We start from the raw sequence: 22,016 nt of genomic DNA on the forward strand, positions 1-22,016 counted from the left end.
AGAACAGAGTCGGTCTGTCCTGCGCCTTTTCCAGCTGAGATGGACTCGGCACAGTTTGAGTCTTAAGGTTAACACTGAGTCACCTACCTACCCCATATCCGATATTTCCAGAGTTAGACGGCGAGAGGCGTGATCCAGACAATCTGGAGAAGGAAGAAAAGGAATACGTGAGTGACAGCTGTGCCCTTTCTGTTCTGAGTGCTTCTTTCTCCCAGCTCAATTAGGCTTCCCAGCCGCGAGGGACGTTCCTACCCGTCATTAGGGGGAAAAAAAAAAAAAAAAATGAGGATTATCCCAAGGGACGGTGAAGTCCGAGCATTTGCACGGGGGCGCACTGCTAGTAAAAAACAGCATAGAAACGATTTTAACTCTACTATTCCGATCCCAAATCCTGCCGTTGTTTTCAATCACGAAGTCATCCGCAAATCCCTCAATCTCCCTCTCTCGGACCACCCTTCTGGACGGAGGGGAGAGGCTTCCTAGCAGGCGCAAGGGTGGCTTAGCTGCGTCTGCAGAGGCAGTCCGGGCTCAGGGCTCAGGGTGCCCGGGAGTGCCTCCTCCTGGGGAAGCACAACTGATGGAAGCTGCGAGGGCCCCAGCTCGCTGTTCCTGCCCCCTGGGGGGGGGGGGGGGCGGGGAGGAAGGGGGAGGCCTGCAGAGCAGGCTCCAGCGCGGGATTCCCAGCCTAGCGGGGGGAGGGGAGAGTGACGTAAGCGGCCCCGAGGGGGCGGGGCCTCCCAATTTGAGAGGCGGGAATCAAAGAAAGGACAAAAAAAACCTGAGCTCGGCGAAGGTGACGGACTGTCTCAGGACACCTGCGCTCCGACTGCGGGGTTTTGCCCCAGCCCCCCGCACCTTCCTCGGATCCCTAACGCCGCACCACGTTTTCTGGAATGTTCTGCGGCCGTTGACGTCGTAGGATTTGGCCGCCGGGAGCTGCCCCGCCCCCCAGGGGTGCGCTCCCCACTCGGGCATTCCTCCTCGGGGCGGTACCTAGCGCCTCGCGGGGCTCTCCATCTCCTCGGGCCCGGCCCCAACAACTCAGTAAAGCGGAAAGCGCGGCCAGCCCGTGACCGCGCGGCCCAGGGGCGGGGGAGGCAGGCGCGGGGGCAGGCGCCCCAGGGCGGCCGTGATTTCCGCGGGAACCGCCGGCCAATCGGGTTTCGGCGCAGGGCGGGGCGACGCCTCCCCCCGCCCCTTCCCTTTCCGCCCGGCGCGCTCTCTCGCCCCATTGGACGGCGCGGCCGGGGCGGGGCTCCGGGGCTGCGCGCGCACCGGCGACGAAAGGGGCGGGGCTGGGAGCCGCGCAGGCGCGCAGGCGCGCAGTGCGCGGGCGGCCGGGGCTGGGATGCGGAGGGCGCGAGGGCGCTCGGTTTGCCTGGACTGTGGGCGGTGCGCGCTCAGCCCGGGAAAAGCGGTCAATGGCGGCGGCGAGCGCGGGCCGCCCGGCCGCCCTGCAGCGGAAGGCGCCGACGGCCGCTGGCAGAGGGCGCAGGTGAGTGAGGGAGGGTCGCGGAGGTGGCTGGTAGGGCCCCCGCCCCCTGGGCCTGGCCGCGCGGGGGGCGGGGGGGGCGCGCGGGCGGCCTCGGTCGGCCTGTGCCCCCGGAGCAGCCGCCCCGGCCTGCTTTGTGAGCTGGAGGAGCTCCGCCCGGACGCCCGCTCTCGCTTCTCCGAAACATCCTCCCTCCCGCCTTTCCCCGTACTCCTTTATGAGGAGCTTTGCTCCGTTCCCCTACAAACGGACGAGACCTGCGGAGCCCGGAATTGGCCCCATCACGACGCGTATTGACCAGCGTTTTTATTTTTATTTATCTATTTTTTTAAGGTTTTATTTATTTATCCATAAGAGACACAGGCAGAGGGAGGAGCAGGCTCCATGCAGGGAGCCCGACGCGGGACTCGATCCCGGGTCTCCAGGATCAGGCCCTGGGCCCAGTGCAGGGGCCCAACCGCGGAGCCACCCGGGCCGCCCTCATCAGGGTTTCAGAGCCGTCGCCACCGGCTTTGGGGCCTGAGGACTTTGAAAGGACCAGGTGGTTCCCAGAGACCCCCCAAGCGTGTCTCATGGTCGACATCACCCCGGATGACATCTTCACCGCCCCGTGCGTGGTGCAGGCCCAGAAGAAGATCCGTTTAGGGCTGTGGAGCCAGAAGCTGGAGAAAGACCGCATCCAGGCTTAAGAATTGCCTTTGTGTCCTTGTCTCCTCGCCCTCCTCCCTTCCCGGTCCGTGTCCTGAAGTTCCAGGTGATCATGGTCACTTCGGGAGAGACCACATTTGCGGCTTTCCGACTCAGGCGGACTACAGGGAGGAGCAAGGGTTTGGAGAACGGTCAATGCTTCAGATCAAACCTAATGAGTTAGTGATTGCAAGTCTTAAGTTTAGGGGCGCCTGGGTGGCTCCGCGGTTGAGCATCTGCCTTCGGCTCAGGCGGTCACCCTGGAGTCCCGGGATGGAGTCCCCCATCAGGCTCCCCTCGGGGAGCCTGCCTTACCATCTGCCTATGTCTCTGCCTCTCTCTCTCTTTCTCTCTCTCTCTCTCTGTCTCTATGAATAAATAAAATCTTGATAAAAAAAATTTTTAATCTAGAACTTGAAAAGAGTTAAGAACTGGGAGCCAATTAGCAGATCATCCCGATGGATGATGGATGAGATCGAATCCGGGAGCAGCAGCTCTTTGACGGGTGTTCCTAATGGAGTGTCCACGTTTAAGGGCAGCTGCAAGGTCTTGTGAGGGAGCAGGAACATAGTAGGCGGAGAGAGGAACTGGACAGAATCGGATCAGGGAAACCGAGGGAGGAGAAAGCTTTAAGGAGAAAACACCACTGGTAAATTAAGGGAAGGAACTTGAGTAAACCTGTCCCAGCAAATGATATGAGTGATATGTATCTTAAGGAAATACCAGCATCCAGCTGTGATGTCTTGCAATTAGCCTAATAACACTTACTTTTGCCAGAGTTTCATATATGCAGTCGTTGTCACTGCTTTGGTGTTTTCTAAGGTGATTCGTAAATGGGTTTTTTGATTTCTGTAAGATGTATTTTTTAGCGGGTTTCTACTGAAGGTTTGGGGTCATAGTATTTCTATAGAACGGAAACCTGAAGTTAAAATGGAGTTTCTCTCTCTCTCTCTCTCTCTTTTTTTTTTTTTTTTTTTGGAGATTTTATTTACTTCTTCATGAGAGACACAGCCAGAGGGAGAAGAAGGCTCCATGCCGGAGCCCATATGGGACTCGATCCCGGGTCTCCAGGATCACGCCCTGGGCCAAAGGCAGGCTCTAAACCGCTGAGCCACCAGGGATCCCTTTTTCTTTTTTCTTCTTTTCTTTCTTCTTTCTTTCTTTCTTTTTTTTTTTTTTAGGGAGATTTTATTTATTTATTCATGAGAGACAGAGGAAGAGCAAAATGGAATTTCAAATATCACTGTCCCAAACCCCAAATTTAACCCTAGTTGGCTGCTTCCAGCCTTGGAAATGTTAGTTACTGACAACTTTCTCTGCCTTAGGATCCCACATGCCATCTTCTTGGGTCTCTCTCAGCAATTCCAGGAGTCTGCTTTTCCCTCCTCTATAAATCTTTAACCTAGAGTTAAGCCAAGTACATCCTATAAATGCACAGTATTTAACTCATTCTAAGATGCCCAACCCCTCCTCCCACACACACACACAGATTTTAATGTTTTTGAAATCAGTATTCATTTTGAAAAGGCTTTTTAGGTATAAACTAAAGCTGTTATCTCATCCCTTTCTCACTGCCATCAGGCCCTTACTATTGTCATGCTTTTGGAAACTGAGAAGATGGGGAGCTCTGCACTTCTATAAACTAGGTGCAGAGATGATAATCTGTTGGAAATGGGTTTTTTAAAATTTGCAAACAGAAGCCGCCCTTTCCAAACCCAATAGCAAAACCAAGGAATCCTTGAAATAAAGACCTCCCTGATAAATTACCAAAGTAATTTAGCCTTTATGCTTTAACTGTTTCAAGTGATCTCGTTACGTTGTTTGTCACTGGTGTTTATCAACTGTGACTTTGTATACTTGCTACTTACTCAGTTCTTCATTCTTAAAGGATTCTGATCATTTCTAGTGTCATTTTGTCACAGGAACTGAAGTTTTAAAAACAATAGGTATAATTGGTATAAAGTGGGCTAGAGAGTAATGTGGGTGTCTGTCAGCCTGTGTCATGTACTTCCTTTGAAAGCCAGCCATTGGCCTTAATGGGAAACCATTGGCTTTTGCCATTTTATCAAATTATTTTATTTCTCACCCAGGATCATTTTCACTCCTATCACTTCTAGTAGTCTAGATAAATGATGTGAAAGCTTTTCTGGAATAATCTCTTAATTGAAATTGGTCTGTCAGACAGAGGAGTTTTCCTTCTCATGAATATATGTGTGCTTCTGTGTGTATTATTTTGGTCCAGTTAGGTATTTCCCTCCCCTAGACAATCTATTCATCTCAGAAGATGGTCTCGGTTGAACATTCTCTATAAAAGATTGTATATTATCTCCTTATGATCAGTGCATTACTGCTTAATACTACTTCAATTTTAACCAGATTCAGTAAAATATGCCTAGTATTGGTTATCGTAAGTCCCATTCTTTTTTTTTCTTCCTACTCACACCTCTTCCACTCTACGTTTCTGTGCCAGATCTTGTGCTTGATGGCCTTTCCCTCTGCCTTTTATCGTAGGATACTGGGAGTGTGTGGCATGCATCCTGATCATCAGGAAGCACTAAAAAAGAACCGAGTGGTGCTAGCCAAACAGCTGTTGCTGAGTGAACTGTTAGAACACCTCCTGGAGAAGGACATCATCACCTTGGAAATGAGGGAGCACATTCAGGTATTTGGAAGAAAAAGAGAAATGCTAAATAAATAAACTGGTTTTAAGAGTAGGGACAGAGCATGATGAAGTATGCTAAGGATGTCGAACCTCACTAAGGAAATGAAAATACTCTTCTATCCTCAAGCCTTTAACAGAAAAGATAGGTAATTTAAGAAAAATAAGAGAGAGGATACCTGAGTGGCTCAGCAGTTGAGCATCTGTCTTTGGCTCAGGGTGTGATCCTGGAGTGCCAGGAGAGAGTCCCACATTGGTCTCTGCACTGGGATCCTGCTTCTCCCTCTGCCTGTGTCTCTGCCTCTCTCTCTCTCTCTCTCTCTCTCTCTCTCTCTGTCTCTCTCTCATGAATAAATAAATAAAATCGTTCAAAAAAAAAAAAAGAAAAATAGGAGAGACTTCTTTCATACATGTATTTTTCCTGTAAGAGGATTCTTGAGATTACTGGGAAGGTCATCTGGAGAAATAGAATTAGAGCTGAATAAGTAAATATGATTTCATGTTGTATTCTTTTATCTTAGGCCAAAGTGGGCGGTTTCAGCCAAAATGTGGAACTTCTCAACTTGCTGCCCAAGAGGGGTCCCCAGGCTTTTGATGCCTTCTGTGTGGCCCTGAGGGAGACCAAGCAGGGTCACCTGGAGGATCTGTTGCTCACAACCCTCTCTGGTCTTCAGCATGGACTCCCACCGGTATGAAGCCCTAAACCTGTGACATATTGAGAAGGATTGTTTTGGTGGGAAAGGAATTTTTGAGACAGGGCAGGGGAGACTAGATTGTGTTTTTATTCAGATTGGACCATCTCCCTAAGGCCTGGCATGGTGGGTCCTGATTTCTTACAGTTGAGCTGTGACTACGACTTGAGTCTCACCTTCCCGATGTGTGAGTCCTGTCCCCCTCAGAAACAGCTTCGCCTGTCTCCAGGTGAGAATCAATGGGATAACACATCCCACAGGTTGACTTTTTTCTTGACTGATATCTGACTTTGCCCTTACACGATACCTATTTTCATTCATACTGGGGATAGTCTCCTCAGTGAATTTGTTAAGGACTAGCATTAGAGTTTAGATGGGATGTTGGTTGGGCCTGCTTCCCCTCCATCACTGATTATTTTTTTTATGGCAGTTAACCCTTAGAACAACTGGTATAGGTAGGAAATTCCTGACCTTTATATTTTAGGGTGTGGAAAGACCCTTTTGACTGAGTAGTCTAGTGATGAGAACAAAGCTTTTATCAGATATCCCATTCAGTCATTCAGTGAGTTAAGCATCTATTGTATGTGAGCAAAGTGCAGAGGATCCAGTGGTGAGCAAAAAAATGCCCTCATGGATCTTCTAATATAGGCGATGAGCAAGACTAGTAATGATTAAAACCCCAGTTCAACAAGGTGCCTTGGGTTATAATGAAGTACTGGGATTAATATATAGATTGTATACTAGTTTTTTTGGCTCTCTGTGCCACAGATACTGTGGAACACTCCCTAGACAACGGAGATGGTCCTCCTTGCCTTCAGGTGAAGCCTTGCACTCCCGAGTTTTATCAAACACACTACCAGCTGGTGAGTTCTACAGAATGCAGGAGGAAGAGTTGGGAAATGAGACACCCTTCCTGGGCATCTGAACTTAGTTTGCATATATATCTCCTTTGTCAGTCAGAAAGTCAGTACTTATTGGTTATCGTCTCTGAACATTTCTCTGTACTGACTTGGTGTGGTTAACGAGAGTATGGTGGCTTTGTTTTCTTGAAATGTCTCGTTTAGTTGAAGAAACATAGTTTCTCTCCATAAGAAGCTCTAATTATCTCCCCCTCACCCCTCAGGCTTATAGGTTACAGTCTCGGCCTCGTGGCCTGGCACTGGTGCTGAGCAATGTGCACTTCACTGGAGAGAAAGACCTGGAATTTCGCTCTGGAGGGGATGTGGACCACAGCACTCTGGTCACCCTCTTCAAGCTCTTGGGCTACAAAGTCCATGTTCTACTTGACCAGACTGCACAGGTACATCTAATGTGTACACTAGAGAGCTGGGCGACACTGGGGCCAGGAACATCCTCTGCTCCTCTGCCTGCTGGATGGGTCTTACTCAAGTTATTTTCTTCTTACTTTTTTTCTCATTCTGTTCTGTGTCTCATGTTGCAATCTAGTAAAGAAAAAAAAAAGAATTCGGGCCAGCCAGCTGCTTCGGTGTTAACCTCTGGGGGTCACTGTGCTCTCACTGAATAATACAGGTCCCAGGTTAGGGCATATATGAGTGAAGTTCAGAAACTTCATTCCCAGTCACTCAGGATTTGAGGACACCCTGAGATTTGCCCCACCAATCAGGAAAGCTATTTATAAGCCAGGACAACACAGGACACTTACTTCTTGGTTGATATTGTTGCTTATAACTCCAGTTACTGTTCAGAAGATTACTTTGGCAAATGACATTCTTGCAAATGGACGTTTGCTAGAACTGTCCATGGTGGGGAAATTCCTTAGTCTGTCCAGTTACGTGACCACAAGACAGATCTTAAGGAAGATTATTTCTGGATTAGATTCCTGCAGATCACAAGCATTTTCATTATCTGTTATTCCCTGTTAACCCCAATTACTGAGCTGTACTACTGACTTAGTTACCTTTAGGTATTTCTGTTCTGAAACTGATAAATAGATACCAATTCTTTTTTTTTTTCCTCCATTTTCTCCATTTCTCCATCCCTTTCCGCCTCCTCTTTAAAGTTTTAATTTTAATTCCAGTTAGTTAACATACAGTGTTATATTAGTTTCATGTATACACTAGTAATTCAGCGCTCCTTAATCCTCTTCACCTGTATCACCCATCCCCCCCACCCCCATTCTTCATTTGATTCCAGAATTATAGCACTTTCTTAACTTGACTGGGAATGTCAGTGGTAAAAGCAAAGTTTCTAGGATATTCACTTTGTTGAGGTAGAGAATCTTTGTTTTGTTTCATTTGATTCTTTAGGTGTCTTCACAGAGTACTTCCTTACTTCCTGGTAGGACTTCTCAAGGGACTCAGTATTTTTATGGTATTATTTGGTAAGCAAAGAAAACCAAAAAAATTAAGATCCTTTTTTCCCCCCATTATACCTTTTTGACTTTAGAAATAATTGCATTAAGAAATTCAAAGCAGGGGGATCCCCAGGTGGCTCAGGGGTTTAGTGCCTGCCTTTGGCCCAGGACACAATCCTGGAGTCCCGGGATCGAGTCCCACCTCGGGCTCCCGGCATGGAGCCTGCTTCTCCCTCCTCCTGTGTCTCTGCCTCTCTCTCTCTCTCTCTCTCTCTCTCTCTCTCTCTCTCTGTCTAAAATCAATCAATCTATCTTTTAAAAAAGAAATTCAAAGCAGTGTAGTCAGAGAAAACCCTCTTCACTTGACAGTGCTAGACAGTACACGGGTATTCTCACTGCTTCTGTAGGTTTTCACTTTTTCTCTTGATCATCAAAGTCTTCTGCACTGTGTCTCCCTCCTGAGGTTATTAGATCTAGAATTACAATTTATTATATATTAGGAAATGAGATACGTTTTAAAGTGGCAAATTTCCTTTTATCCTGTGGTATTGATTTTTAACTTGCATTTGGGTCATAGTCTGCCTTGAAAATGTAAGGATATGCTGTGGGTTATCCCTGGAAAATGCAGCTAGCCATAAAATTTTGCATATCATCAGAGGCTTTATAGTTTATTCTCTTCTCTTGTGTCCCCCAGCCACCAGCCAAAAGCACAGGCAAAAGAACCTTGCTATTTTTAGAAGCACTTGTAATTTTATCAGAAATAAATCTATAGGGGCCCCTGGGTGTCTCAGTCGGTGAAGCATCTGCATTCAGCTCAGGTCATGATCTCAGGGTCCTAAAATGGGGCCCTGCATTGGGCTTCCTGCTCTGTGGGGAGCCTACTTCTCCCTCCCCCTGTTTGTGCTTTCTATCAAATACACAAATAAAATCTTTAAAAAAAAAAGAAAAAGAAAAATCTAGAGATCCTATTTTTAAGCTATGCTGCTTTTGGAAAAATTTCCCCAAAGTAAATAAACCCCAGTTATCAGGTTAGTACTATTAAATTCAGTTATTGAATGTGTGTGTTCTTACTTAGAGCTTTGTTGATCTCTATTGATCGACAGTCTTGTGTAGGTTCAAAATGCTCCTGAATAGGTGCCAAACATACATTTTTATTGCCTTCTTCCAGCAAAATTAACTTCAGCTATGCTGTGTTAAAATTCTATTATGATCAACTCCAGAAAAGCATTCATACTTCTGTATTCTGAGATTATATATTCTTTTAATAGATGAATTTTGTGTATCTTAAGGTGATAACCTTAAGATTTCCAGTATCATGATTGGCTTCTCTGCTCAGAAAATGTACATACATTTTAATAAAGCCAATTTCTTCATTTCTAGTGTAATTGCAGACTTGCAAGTGATTACGAACAAAAGTATTGCAAACAAATATAGATCAGTTCTCAAACTTCAGCATGTGAGAATTACCTGGAGAGCTTATTAAAACGCAGTTTGCTGGGGCCCAAAACTTTGTGTTTTTGCAAGTTTCCAGAACTGCTGCAAGGTCTTATACAAGTGTGTTTTTTACTAGGAACCATAACTGGTAACTGTTAGATAAAGTTGTGCTGTCCTGCCTAGATTGCTATCATTATACATTCATTATAGTTCACTAAAATTCACAGTAAAATGAACTTGTTTTCTCTCTGCTCATCTCAGGTGAGCCGACATCTTGTGTTGTAGAGGGAGACATGGGTTTAACAGTTTGTGTTGGATTATACTATTTTGCATACTCCATTGGATGGGCCAAATGCTTAAGGTCACTCTTGATACTTATGGATGGCAACCTGATGCAGAGCAGACAAGATCTTAAGTTGGACTACAAGATTGACCAGGAGTACGTTTCTTTGAAAAAAGCGCATCGTGACTCTTTGTTAGATATGCACATTATAATAATGGCAGGACTTTGCAGTATGTGCCAGACGTCGTTATAAATCCTTTCTGTGCAGCATTTCATTTGATCTTCATGAACTTGGATAAAATTTCCTCTTCATTACCTTCCTATAGAATGAGCATTAGAGCTGTGAGGGGCCAAATACCTGCTTCAGGTTTATGAACCCAGGGGTCAAACCTGTCTGATCCCGTAGCTCATGTGTGTAGCTGTGGCCCTGTGCAGAATCCTCCCAACAGTGTGCTCTTCCCTGAATGGAGCATTTTGTGCAGATACCATCACATCTCTGGGAATTTAAAATCTCAGACCAAAAACAGTATGGAAGTTCTGTTACTCCCTATTATCATGACTCCATTAGCCCTTTGTCAGAACAGCTTCCTTCCTAATGGCTGGATAGGTATTTTACTCATTTGTAGCTCACCTGGTGGTCCCTGTCATGCCACTGATGTACAAGGGCATTTGCTCTAAGAAAGGATTGGCTTTCTTGCCACTCCCAAAGTGGCAAGTAGATAAAGTTAATTAGCTTCATTAGTAACTTGGTTTAGTTCAGGAGTTCTTAACATATCCCAGTGAGTTTGGGTTTTGTGAAATTATATTCTGAAGTCCTGCATTTTTCTGGTGAGTCCGTAGCTTTTTTTAGCCTCTCACATAATCTCTGACTTCTCTTATCATTGACCACATTGTAAATACAGAAAGCGTTTTCTTTCTAAAAGCGTTTCAAACACCAAAGAGAGATTATGTTGGTGCAGACTCCAGTGACAACACTAAAATGTGTTTTTCCTCCAGGAAATGAAAGAGAAGCTCCAGAATTTTGCCCAGTTGCCTGCCCACCGTGTCACTGACTCCTGCATTGTGGCACTTCTCTCTCATGGCGTGGAGGGAGGCATCTATGGTGTGGACGGCAAACTGCTTCAGGTGTGTGTCATCTTCTTGCCAACAGCTGTTCACACTAGGTGACTTCCCCTCCTGCCGGCCCATCTCTAGTAGTGGCTGCTGTCGTGTATACAGGACTCAGGAAGGCCTACAGTCTACTTAACCTCCTTTCTCTTCTCTTTCTCTCTGGCAGCTTCAGGAAGTTTTTCGGCTCTTTGACAATGCCAGCTGCCCAAACCTACAGAACAAGCCGAAAATGTTCTTCATCCAGGCCTGCCGTGGAGGTGAGTGCCCTGGCAGATCCACACTTGGGTGGTGGCTCCTGGGCAGCCTCCCACCAGCTCTCACTTTGCTGTTTGCTCCTCTCAGGTGCTATTGGATCCCTTGGGCACCTTCTGTTCACTGCTGCCACCGCCTCTCTTGCTCTGTAAGTGTCTCCCAATGCATGGGGTGTGCTGGGACTTGGGCAGCCCATGGCGCTCAGGTTGGTCAGCTCTCTGTGCGCCACCATATCCTCTTCTCAGGACTCACCTTGTCAGCGCCTTTGCCTTCTCTCCTGAGAACTCTCACTTCTTCCGTGCTATATTAACTTGGGTGTGCTTTTCTTTTTGTTACTCATTGCAGTTAAGGATCTTCTGTCCATCTCTTCTTTCTCTCACTTCGTACCCTTCCTCTTTTCCTCTCTCCAGACCTCTTCCCCTCTCTTTTTATCTATGCTCCATCGGTGCCTCTTCTCTGCCTCATGCGTGTATCTCACAGGCCAGCAGTGCGGAAACCCCAAGTCGGGCTTTGGCTCTCACTCGTCCTTCAGCTGCTTTGATCCCTCCTCTTTCTTGCGTACAGTCTCTTAGCCTCTGAGAGCTGCGATGCCAAGAGTATGCTTCGAAGACCTGCGGGCATACTTCTCATCCTGGAGGGAAAGAGTAATAGTTAAAAGCTCTAACCACAGACTGGTTAAACTTAGAGAAGTTTACTTGATGTCCTTCTGCCTTAACTTTCTCCATATAAAATGTGGGTAGCGATCAGACCTACTTCATCAGGTTGTTGTGATAACTGAATGGAAGAATGCATGTGAAGGTCTTACTAGCACAGTACCTGGCTCATAGTAAAAGCATAGCAAAGGCCAGCCGTGACTGATAGAGCATGGTCAGTGCCCTCAAGGGGCTTACAGTTTGGTTTAAAAGTCATTTTGTCCTAACATGGGACAAAGCATTTTCTTATCCCTTGTGTGTTCAACAAATGTAAATGATTAACATTGATAATATTCTTCCTAATACCACCTAAGAATATAATTTATTTAGGCCCTACAACATGACTAGGATGCTGTCACAAAAGCAAAAAAAAAAAAAAAAAAAGTGGCCTTTCAAACTACTCCTATCTTAAAAAAAAGAGAGAGAGAGAAAATGTGTCTCTCAAAAGAGCCTACCAGTCACTAGAAAGGTAAAGCAAATGTACGTGAAGTGGCGTGAGAATAATGCAGAGGCCTTGAGCAAGGGAGAAATCAGTGAGGCACAAACCATACATGAGGAGTAAGCGGTGGGGAGTAGATTGGTATGAATTGGATTGGTCTAAAGACATTTAGTAAGTGTATTAATGTTTGGTAAGGCTTAATTTGGACCCAGAATGATAAAATCTACCTAGGTGTCAGTAGTAAATAGGGCCTTTCGGAGGAAACAGGAATACAAGGTGACAAGCACACCAAGACTGAAAGATCATCCTCTCCCTCCCCCAAAATGTTGTGCTGGGCCGGAAGTCTGCCCGGATCTAATTTAATCTGTGTAGGCATGTAGTAAGACCAGGCTGGCTGCAGGAGGTACATCCATCCAGCTGATGGTCAGCTTTTAGTCAAACTGAGATTTTGGACTTCAGATAACGGTGTGGAGCTGTTGGTAGCTCAGGAAATAATGTGATGGATTCTTCCCCAGGCTGATTACCATGCTGGGGAGCTGCAATGAGGAAAGAGTATGTGAGGGCGGGAACTTACTGTTGATTTACCAGCTGGATGCCCAGGCCCAGGCCACTGTCTGATATGGGAGCACTTAATAAATACTGAACAAAGGGATGAAATTAATCTCCTCAAAAATTGTTACAGTAATACGGAAGACAGATGGAATATTATGTTATTGGAAGAAGCAGTAATACTTATTGATTAATAGATCTGAGACATGGAGGGAAGAAAGAAGTTCCTTTTTCTTGAGGGACAGATTTAGCTTGGCTTGTGTCCTTTAGGAGGTATTACTGGCAAAACAAAATGAAATAAAGACATCTGTGATCATTTTTTCTTTCTATATTCAGAGACATGTTTAATATCAGGTCTGGATAGAGAGAAACTGCTCTTTCCTGGGGCAACCTGAATCTTTCTTGAAAATGAAATCCTTCAAGAGATGACCTTTGAAGATCTGAGCTCACCTGTGTTGTGTTGTGCTTGGTTAATATAATTGATGTCTGTAAAATTACTGCCCCTTCCTAGTTGGCTGGATCCTCAACTGGAGTGTGAGCTTTATAAGGGCAGGAATCTTGACATCCTTAGGGTTAATGCAAAATAGTGCCTGGCACATGGCAGTTGCTTGATAATTTTTTGTTGGGTCAGTGAATTTTGGTCATTTCTCCATAGTTCTCTCCATAGTCTCACTTGCCTTCTCGGTCCTCTGTGTTGCATGGAGCAGGAAGTCCTGTAGAAGACTCTGCTCTCTTATGTTTGGTGTGTTGACGTGTGTGTCCTCCCTGTCTCTTTCCTACAGATCACACCCCCACCCACCTCCAAAATCAAACTGCAGTGTCAAATAAGAATATGTCTGGGCATAGATAAGGCCTGGGTCAGGAGGTTAGACATGTACTCAGGGTATGTTGAAAAAAACTGCTAAAATTGAGTAATGGTGTTCTTTTTTAATCATATGAGGAAAATAGTCAAATTATTCCAATTTTTTAAGTTTTTCCTTTTATAAATTTCTCTTAAATCTTGGATGCCTGCTACACTTTGGCTTACGAAATTAATGAGTAAATAACTTAAAAATACCAAAAGACAAGGCAGCTGGGGCCTCAGTGGTTGAGCGTCTGCCTTTGGTTCAGGTCATGATCCGACAGTCCTAGCATTGAGTCCTGCATCAGGCTCCTTGCAGGGAGCCGCCTTCTTCCTCTGCCTATGTCTCTGCCTCTCTCTCTGTGTCTCTCATGAATAAATAAATAAAAATTTTCCCAAAAAAAAAAAAGAGAGAGAGAGAGAGATTTGGAAACTGATCATGTTTAGTTTTTTGGGTTTTTTTTTCTGATCATGTTAAGTTTTATAATATTTTATTAATACATAGATTTGAGGTGATTTTTATATAGCATGCACATAGTAATCATATTATTGGTTTATTAACTTGGTTTTTCTTTTTTATGTGTAAAACTGAATTATCAGTGTTTAATTGTGTATTGTCATAAAAAGCACCATGACTTCCAGGTATATTGCTAACTGAACAAATAAATTAGGGACGTAACGATTTTTAGTTCTATTTACAAGGAGTGTTTGATCAGCACTTTCCATGTTACACAGAGTGGATAAAGCTCAGACCGCGTCTGTTTGCAGATGCTTGAGCATAGTGCTGGCCTCTGGGTACTCCTCTGAGTAATGGAGGCATGCTGGGCAGGAGTGGGAGTAATGATTTTTTTTTTTTTTTTAACTCATCAGCCAGAGGTTGGAGACAGCAGCTGGAAATGATTCTTCCCAGTCAAGGTGGCAGGGACCTCTAGCTGGCCTGTGGCAGGCCCAAGAGCCATGGGAGGAAATAACATCTTTGTCCGTTCTGTCTGCCTTTGCTACAGATGAAACCGACCGTGGGGTCGACCAGCAAGATGGAAAGAACCACATGGGATCCTCTGAGTGCGAGGAGAGTGACGCCAGCAAAGAGGAGTTGCTGAAAACCCGACTGCCCACACGCTCAGACATGATCTGTGGCTATGCCTGCCTCAGAGGTATTCTGAGTTCCCAGAGAGGGGTCCGAGGATGCACTCTCCGGGATGTGTGCTTTTTCATCTGGCGCTCTGACAGGGGAGGGTACAGGGTGCTACAGAAGTTGAGTTTGGGACGTCCAGCCATGCAAGCTATCCCTCGACCTTCCACTGTGGCTAACACCTGTCCTTGGTTACAGGGACTGCTGCCATGCGGAACACCAAACGGGGTTCCTGGTACATTGAGGCCCTCACTCAAGTGTTCTCCGAGAGGGCTTGTGACACGCACGTGGCCGACATGCTTGTGAAGGTCGGTAGCCTCCGTTCAGCTCCATGTGCACAGGTTCCACCCTCCTCCTCCCTCGCCATGTCTTTTGTCATCTCTGTAGCCTTCCCCTCGTGCTGGGATGGTGAAAACACCAGATGCTCAGCCTGGGGACCATGGGTTTCTGTCCCCCCTAGGTGAACGCGCTCATCAAGGAGCGTGAAGGCTACGCCCCCGGCACCGAGTTCCACCGCTGCAAGGAGATGTCTGAGTACTGCAGCACCCTGTGCCGGCACCTCTACCTGTTCCCAGGACACCCTCCCACGTGATGCCGTCCCCACCGCCCTGCCACATGGAGGCTGCTGGACCATTGGAGGCCTGATGGAGCCTCTTTTCTTCCGATGCACGGTTTCTGTTCTCCCTCAGGGATTGGGAGTCTCTCAGGCTTGTGGAGTATGCCTGTCATCTCTGCCTTGTCGTGCAGGACCACAGGCCAGCTCCTCCTGTGGAAGCTCCCTTCCTGTAGAGCCAGGTCTGGCTGGACCGCTTGTCAGGAGTGTTTGGCTGCTGCAGAGGAGCCTGGCCAACAATATAATGAACACAGTGTCTTTATGGGGAGAGGGCCTGTGGGTTTCCCTCACTGTTTGCATTCGGTTCCTGCCCCCAAGGCTTTTGTAGACCGGCACTTTGGTAATTATTTTTATTACATTAGCTAAGATGTTTCAGAGACCATCTCCTGTCTTTTGTTTCTTCCCTATTCCAACCCCATTTATACCAGACTGAGTGTTTGGAAGGTGTCCTGATTTCAGCGTAGGCATTTTTTGTTTAGTCTCAGGACAAATGGGACTGGCGGCAAGGTGCCACCAAGGGCGTGGTGGTGACCTGTGTGCCCCCTTGCAGTACCACAAGGCCACCCAGTGGAAGGCAGTGTTGTCCGCTCCACTCTCAGTTCCTTTGGGCTCTAGGAATCCAGCCTCTCAGCAGAGTTTACAGCATGGACACCTTGTACCTGGAACTCACTGATCTTTGCCTGGGGAAGTTCCAAAGATCTTCTAATCAGTTATTCTCTCTCTCAGCTTTGTTATTGAAGTGAACCTCAGCAGAGAGTACTAGTGGAGGCAGATAAAAGTGGTACTCTTCCTCATACCTTGTAACCTGTCACCTTATCTTTTGCTTCCTCTGAAGTGTCTTTTTCTAAAAAAAAGCATCCTAGTTGTTATCTCCCTACTTCCTCTTTCTCCCCTTTCTCCCCTTCATCTCTCCCTTCATCCCATTTACTGCCGCCACCAAATCAGTCTAGAAAATACTGCTTAATTGGATCATTTGGCTGCTTGTAGATATAATGTAGTAGCTTTTTCCTGCTTTCTGTTTCAGTATTAAATCCCCTTTGATTTCATATGGCCTGTGTCCCCTTCTCCTATGTCTCCATCTTAGAGAAGCTGTTGCTCTATGTGCTATGTACCCTAGAAGCCTTTATCTGTGCCATGTATCTGCTTTTCCTGTTCTTCGGGCCTTCTCTTGTGCTTCTATTCTTGCCCCCTCCAGTCTAATCTAGGACAGATTTTGGTTTGGGTTTTGTTTTTTTTTTAAGGATTTTTTTTATTATTTATGAGAGAGAGAGAGAGGCAGAGACACAGGTAGAGGGAGAAGCAGGCTCCATGCAGGGAGCCTAACGTGGGACTCGATCCCGGTCTCCAGGATCACGCCCTGGGCTGAAGGCACAAAACCAATCAGCCACCCGGGCTGCCCTGGTTTGGGATTTTTAAGTATAAATCTGATCATACCACTCCCCTGCTTTTATTTCTTTTACACCTGAAGTAAGGTGCAGACTCCTAACTTTTTGCCTGCAGGGCCCTTACCTTCCTCTTGAACCTCGGAAAAGGCTGATTTCCAAGTGACTGCCCCAGCGCCGTCCTCAGTTTCTCAAACATTCTGAGCTCTATCCTACCCTGGACCATCGCAGACACTCTTCTGGGGTCTACTGAACTCCACTCCTCACAAGTCTTGGCTTAAATGCCACCTTCTTGAGAAGGCCTTCCCAGGCCATTCTATCTCTAAATAACCTTCCGTGTTCTTCCTGTTTAATTGCTTCATTGCACTTAGCATGATTTATAATTATGTATTTGCTTGCTTCACTTGTTCATTTCTGTCTCCATTACTAGGTTGTAAGCTCCCTTAGGATAGAAACCTTGTCTCTTTTGTTCACCAGTATATACCCAGTGCCTGGCACATGGTAGGTCTTCATTAAATGTTTTTGGGTGATGGAAGGAAAAAAGCAACCCTAGCTAGAATCCTATTTTTGGACAAAACTTCCCTTTAACAGTATATACAGTTTAGTATTTATACTTTGGGTTTTTCCATGTGTTTTGTTTTATCCACTGATACTGCTAACTCGGGAAGACAGATATCATGTGTCAGACAATGTCCTCCATGTCTCGCATGGTCCCTGGCACAGTGCTCAGCCTGTAGTACTTCAGGTGCTCAGTTAATACTTGTTCTGTGAGCTGGGTGATTTGGAGACTTGTTGCCGAGCCCTACCCTTGGGTCAGTATCATATGGAAGTATTTGGGTTATAGAACCTTTCCACTTCCCACTGCCAGGATTTTACATTGCCTTCAGGTGCCAAATAAATGCTCATATTTATTCTGATGTGTGCCTGACATCTCTTTTTCCACAGATAATCTTCTGAAGCTCATCTATTCTCATTTGCTTAGCCTCTTATAGCATTCCTCACCACCTTCCAAGGTGAACACAGAGCTGAACACCCTTCTTTTGTTGCCACCATGATCTTTGTTATATATACAGGTGGGGGCCCATCTCAGCTGTCAGGCCACAGTCAACTGCCCAAAATACAGCTGGCACTGGGATTTCTCAGTGTCAGAGGAGACCAGAGTCATTAGCAAGCAGTGTTGTTTCTGGATTATGTAGATTATGGGACGGAGGCTGGTGAAAGAGATTGAACTAGAATTGGAGGGTAGTGAGGATTATAGAATTTACATGGTCCCAAGCTGGATTTAAAGTTTTTAGAGTAGACATGGACTATATAAGAGGAATCAGGGCAGCACAAAAGAGATAGAAGCAGTGGGCTCTGTAGGTTGGGGAATTCTTTGGGTGCAGTGTAATCCAAAGTGTGTGCCTGGAGAGGCGATCTTGCAAGTGCCCGTGGGCTTTGGAGGCTTAGCAAGATAGGGAAATTCTGTAGGAACATCTTGGTAGGAAGTATCAGTGGGACCTGGGGGAAAGTGGTTGAGAGGTACAGAGGAGGAAAAGCCCAAAGAGATTAAGTTGAGCTGAAGCATATCAGCAAGTGTAGGAAAGGGAACTGGTTGAAGAAAGAACACAGGAAAAGCATGAAAAGCCGGTTGGCTACACCGAAAGAGAAAGCAGGGGCTGCTCTCAGGGGAGGAAGGAATGCAAAGTCTCAGAGGTTAAGAAATTACTGGAGCCGTGGGAGTAAGCAAAGTGCCCATTTCCAGCATAGGCAAGCTTTCTGGAGGTGTGGTGTGTTTGGGAATTACAGAGCAAAGGCGACCCGGATTGTGTCCTTCCCACCCCGCCCTTGAATGAGAGTATCAGGTTGAGTTTCATAGCTCTCTTCCCTTCCCCCCCTGCTACCTCTGCCAGGGATTCTCTGCTAAAATTATCCCCCTCCCTGAGCTGGGGGCTGCCCTTCTCTGCTGCTCTCCTCCATCCTGCTTCCTGCAAGGGGGAAGAGGAAAAGGCCGTGAGAGGAGAGCCAGGATACAAGGGGCGGGCAGGGCAAGCCTCTGGTCGGAGGAGGAACACAGTAATGATGGCCATAGCCGATGGAGCACTTGCACCTTCACAGTCTGCCTTCCCTGCAGGTCCCTGCAGGAAATTGAGGTAGTCATTTTCCTAGTCGTCGTTTCAGAAGAGGGAAATGAGGCTCAGAGACTTCAAATACACAAAAAAAGGAGGAAATGTAGCTTTAAGGCCATGAACTCTAGAATTAAATAGATTTTGAATGCTGGCTCAACCTTTTGAGATACTGGAGACCTTAACTAAGGTACCTAACCTCATGGAACCTCAGTTTCCCTTAGCTAAGTAAGAAGGAGGAAAATTGTTTCTCCTTTAAGGTCCCTGTGAGGATTAAATCTGCATGGTAAACGACGAAGTGTTAACACATTAAAAACGCTGGAGGGAGAAAAAAAAAAACAACTCTGGAGGATGGTTAGCTGGCACAGTGAGCTTCAGTTTTGGTAACAGGCATTCAGACCCAGTGGTTACTGTGGGGGCAAACACTGGTAAGTCTTTGGCATGCATTTTTATTACCACAGCCCCCTAAGTTACTGCCTTTATAGAAACAGGTCAGGATGTGAAACCAAATGTTAGCTTGAGTGTACGCTTTGCTAACAATATTGCTTCTGTGACTTCCTAGCATGGGATTCTTTTTTTCACACTTCTTGGGGAAAAAAAAAAAGATGTTTCCCATTGAGCTGGGAGAATGAACCTGAGGCCAAAGACTATTCCATCTTTGTGCCAGTTAGGTAGAGAATAGGCCCCCCAAAAAAGTGTATCATGTTTGAAAAAAAAAAAAAAAAACAGAAGGGAAAGAGACTTGTCCACTGCTACCAGGAAGGCCTTCCGTAGGCCTTGGAAGGGACTGGGATTTGTAAAGATCTGGGGGGCGCAGGGTCCAATGGAGAATACAGGAGAAATGACTTCCCATGAGTACATTTAGAGAGTATGGGGTGAGAGGGTCATACTTGCCTAGTTGAAACTAGAAAGTAAGCGGTTGTGGGTTTGGTGCTAGGCTGGTTGTGCAGAGGGAAAGTGGTAACTGGAAGCCCCTGAAAGAGAGTGTAGTGATGTGTTGTCCAGTAAGCTGGGATGCCAGATTTGACGAGATCTGAACAAGAGTGTAACCCAGAAAGTTCATGCTTAAACTGATGGGAGGCCAAAGGGCTGGCTCATTCACACCCACCTATACTCCCAACACACTTTCCCCTACACATGTGCTCCATATGGTCATTTTTTACAACCTTCCTTCAAATAGCAATTCCATAAGTCTATAGGTTTTACTTTTTAGTGTTATGGACCTCAAGATTATCTATTCAAGCCCTCAGAAGGATATATACCTTACACAGGATACATACCTTATGGAATGCACGTATGCTTACAAATTTGTTTTCCAGGTTGTAGAGTTTTTCAGAACTCCCCAGAAACTCGTCTTCCAAATAAGAACCTAAGCAGTGTACTCATGGGTGGTTGGGAGGAGGGTGGCATAGTTTATATTTTATTTTCTTGTTCCCTTAAAAGCCCATGAGATTTTAACTATTTCTAATGTCAAACTCAAGATAATTACTCACAAATCCTTGCTTTGCAGCATTAGCAGCTATATGTTTCCGTGACCCCAAGTTCAGTATCTGGTGTTTAGAATCGCAGCTGGCATTTCTAGTTGAGTTGGTGGAATGAGGATTTTCCCAAACCCACTGATCTCTGCCTTCAAATCTTGGAATCCATAACCAGGTCCTGATTTTCTAAGGGATAGTAAAGAAATAGTAATAGTGTTCTCGGGGTTATCGAGTCCCTGTAGAAACTGGCTACCTTCAGGAGAGCCATACTCCACAAACAGGTGACAGCCTTTCTGTTTCCAAAGCCCCCCAAAGAATCTACTTTCACTTTGTCACTCTGCCCTTCTTATTAAGAAAGTATTCCTTTCACCTTATACCTAATCCTTAGATCTCTTCTGTTCTGCCTGCCAAGAAGGTGAATGTCACAGCCTTCAGTCCCTCAGACCATCACGTTTTTAATCGATGGTGGTGGATGATAGGCCTTCAAGCTGTAGGATTTATGTTTGAAAACATGCTTTTTTTTTTTTTTAAAGATTTATTTTTTAAACTAACCTCTGTACCCAACATGGGGCCCGAACTTACAACCCCAAGATCAGGAGTCACATGCTCCATCAAATGAGCCTGCCTGGTGCTCCAGAAAAACTGCTTTTAATGGCATCCATCTCACCTGCTTTGGACAGTTTCATTTAGCTGACATGAAGCTTTAACTGTAGACCACACGAATGGTGTCCCTATTCTGTAGTCCATGAACCTGGAGTGTCCTGGGGCAGACCCTACTGTGACAGATTCTAAACTACTCATTGGCTCATGTTTGTAACTTTTTTTCTAAGGTGAAGAGTTCACAGGGGAAGGAATGTCCTAGGAAAGTCAGTTTAAAAAAAGAAAATGACACCAGATAGAGTAGTTTGGCCTTGGCCAAAAATTATTGATCTGAAAAGGGGAAGAAGAGCAGAGTACTTCCCCTGTCATCTTTTATGTTTGTGGGGCTTGTAATGAGATAAACTTACTCTCTTCCTAGCCACCCTCTCCCCCCAATTCTCTCCTATGCCCCTGACCCACTTCCCCTTCTCCCGTTATCTCACCTGCCCTGACAGACCTAGGCAGGCGCTCCACAGTCTAAATGGAAGCTCAGTCCCTCCCTAAGAGTCCAGGCTTCTGAAGTGACTGACGTATCTGTCTGGGAAGTGGGAGAAAGGCCAGAACTCAAGGCTGTTGTTACCCTTGCTTCCCACACCCAGTGGGTAATAAGGGTGTGGTCAAGGAGATGATACCAAAGCATTATTAGCAGCCTCTGGCAGATACAAATAGCAAAGCTGGAAGAGAAAACTGAAAATCGGATGAGTTGGGAGAACTGGTCCAACAAATGAGGACTCGATCTTGGGAAGATACCAAGCTGGGAGCAACCCAACAGGGGAAGATGGCAGAGAGGCACCCGTTACTCTCTCCGGTGAGTTACCCTCCAGGGTCCTCAGACCTTAGAATCACTCCATCCAGCACCCGCCTCTCACCTTCCATGCATGGAAGAAAGGATGGGACACTCGCTGGGAGCACACAGATCGGAGAGCGTGCTGAGCTGCTTTCCCATCCTGGTCTAAATGGTATTTATAGAGTGCCCGGCGGCTTGGGCCTGGAAGCCTCCTTGTGAGGATGGAGGGGGACAGTGCTGCTGGCCCTGCTGAGGGAATTCCCTGTGGGGCTGTCCCTCAGGTTCTCATCCCCACCCCTCCCCCACACTGCTCTCACACCTGCTTCGACCCCAAGCAGATCAGATGTGGCAGTGGGGGGGTCATGTGACGGAGAGATGGCTATAAATAGCTGGGGGTGGGCATGCTGCCCCAGACGCCTTGGGGACAGGCAAGAGG

General features: G+C 46.2%; 2 protein-coding genes across 9 annotated transcripts in view; one reads left to right on the plus strand and one right to left on the minus strand.

The window, feature by feature from the left end:
* Positions 1-1,152, minus strand: part of LOC129515900 (olfactory receptor 6V1-like) — a 278,554-nt gene extending 277,402 nt beyond the window's left edge. For 3 of the 6 annotated variants that reach the window (XR_008665674.1, XM_055335087.1, XM_055335089.1), the window contains exons 1-2: positions 994-1,152; positions 92-143 (exon numbers count right to left, since the gene is read on the minus strand). The gene's annotated coding sequence lies outside the window, so the exon portion shown is untranslated. Of the gene's footprint in view, positions 1-87; positions 144-778; positions 974-993 lie in introns of those variants that run through there. The other 3 variants (XM_055335088.1, XM_055335091.1, XM_055335092.1) reach the window with 3 other exon arrangements.
* CASP2 (caspase 2) lies at positions 92-17,488 on the plus strand. Of its 3 annotated transcripts, none has more exons than XM_055335080.1 (11): positions 92-167; positions 4,691-4,841; positions 5,360-5,527; positions 5,678-5,759; positions 6,299-6,393; positions 6,654-6,830; positions 10,558-10,686; positions 10,838-10,928; positions 14,449-14,598; positions 14,775-14,884; positions 15,037-17,488. In XM_055335080.1, the coding sequence occupies exons 2-11, from the start codon at positions 4,710-4,712 to the stop codon at positions 15,166-15,168; spliced, it is 1,266 nt and encodes a 421-aa protein (XP_055191055.1). In that variant the 5' UTR covers positions 92-167; positions 4,691-4,709; the 3' UTR covers positions 15,169-17,488. The 3 variants fall into 3 exon arrangements, with proteins under 3 accessions (XP_055191055.1, XP_055191054.1, XP_055191056.1); XM_055335079.1 differs by lacking the exon at positions 92-167 and adding an exon at positions 1,307-1,495; XM_055335081.1 differs by lacking the exon at positions 92-167 and adding an exon at positions 1,850-2,225.
* The last annotated feature ends 4,528 nt before the right edge of the window (positions 17,489-22,016 follow it).

This window comes from Nyctereutes procyonoides, unplaced genomic scaffold, assembly GCF_905146905.1.
Source record: "Nyctereutes procyonoides isolate TBG_1078 unplaced genomic scaffold, NYPRO_anot_genome, whole genome shotgun sequence".
NCBI classification, from domain to species: domain Eukaryota; kingdom Metazoa; phylum Chordata; class Mammalia; order Carnivora; family Canidae; genus Nyctereutes; species Nyctereutes procyonoides.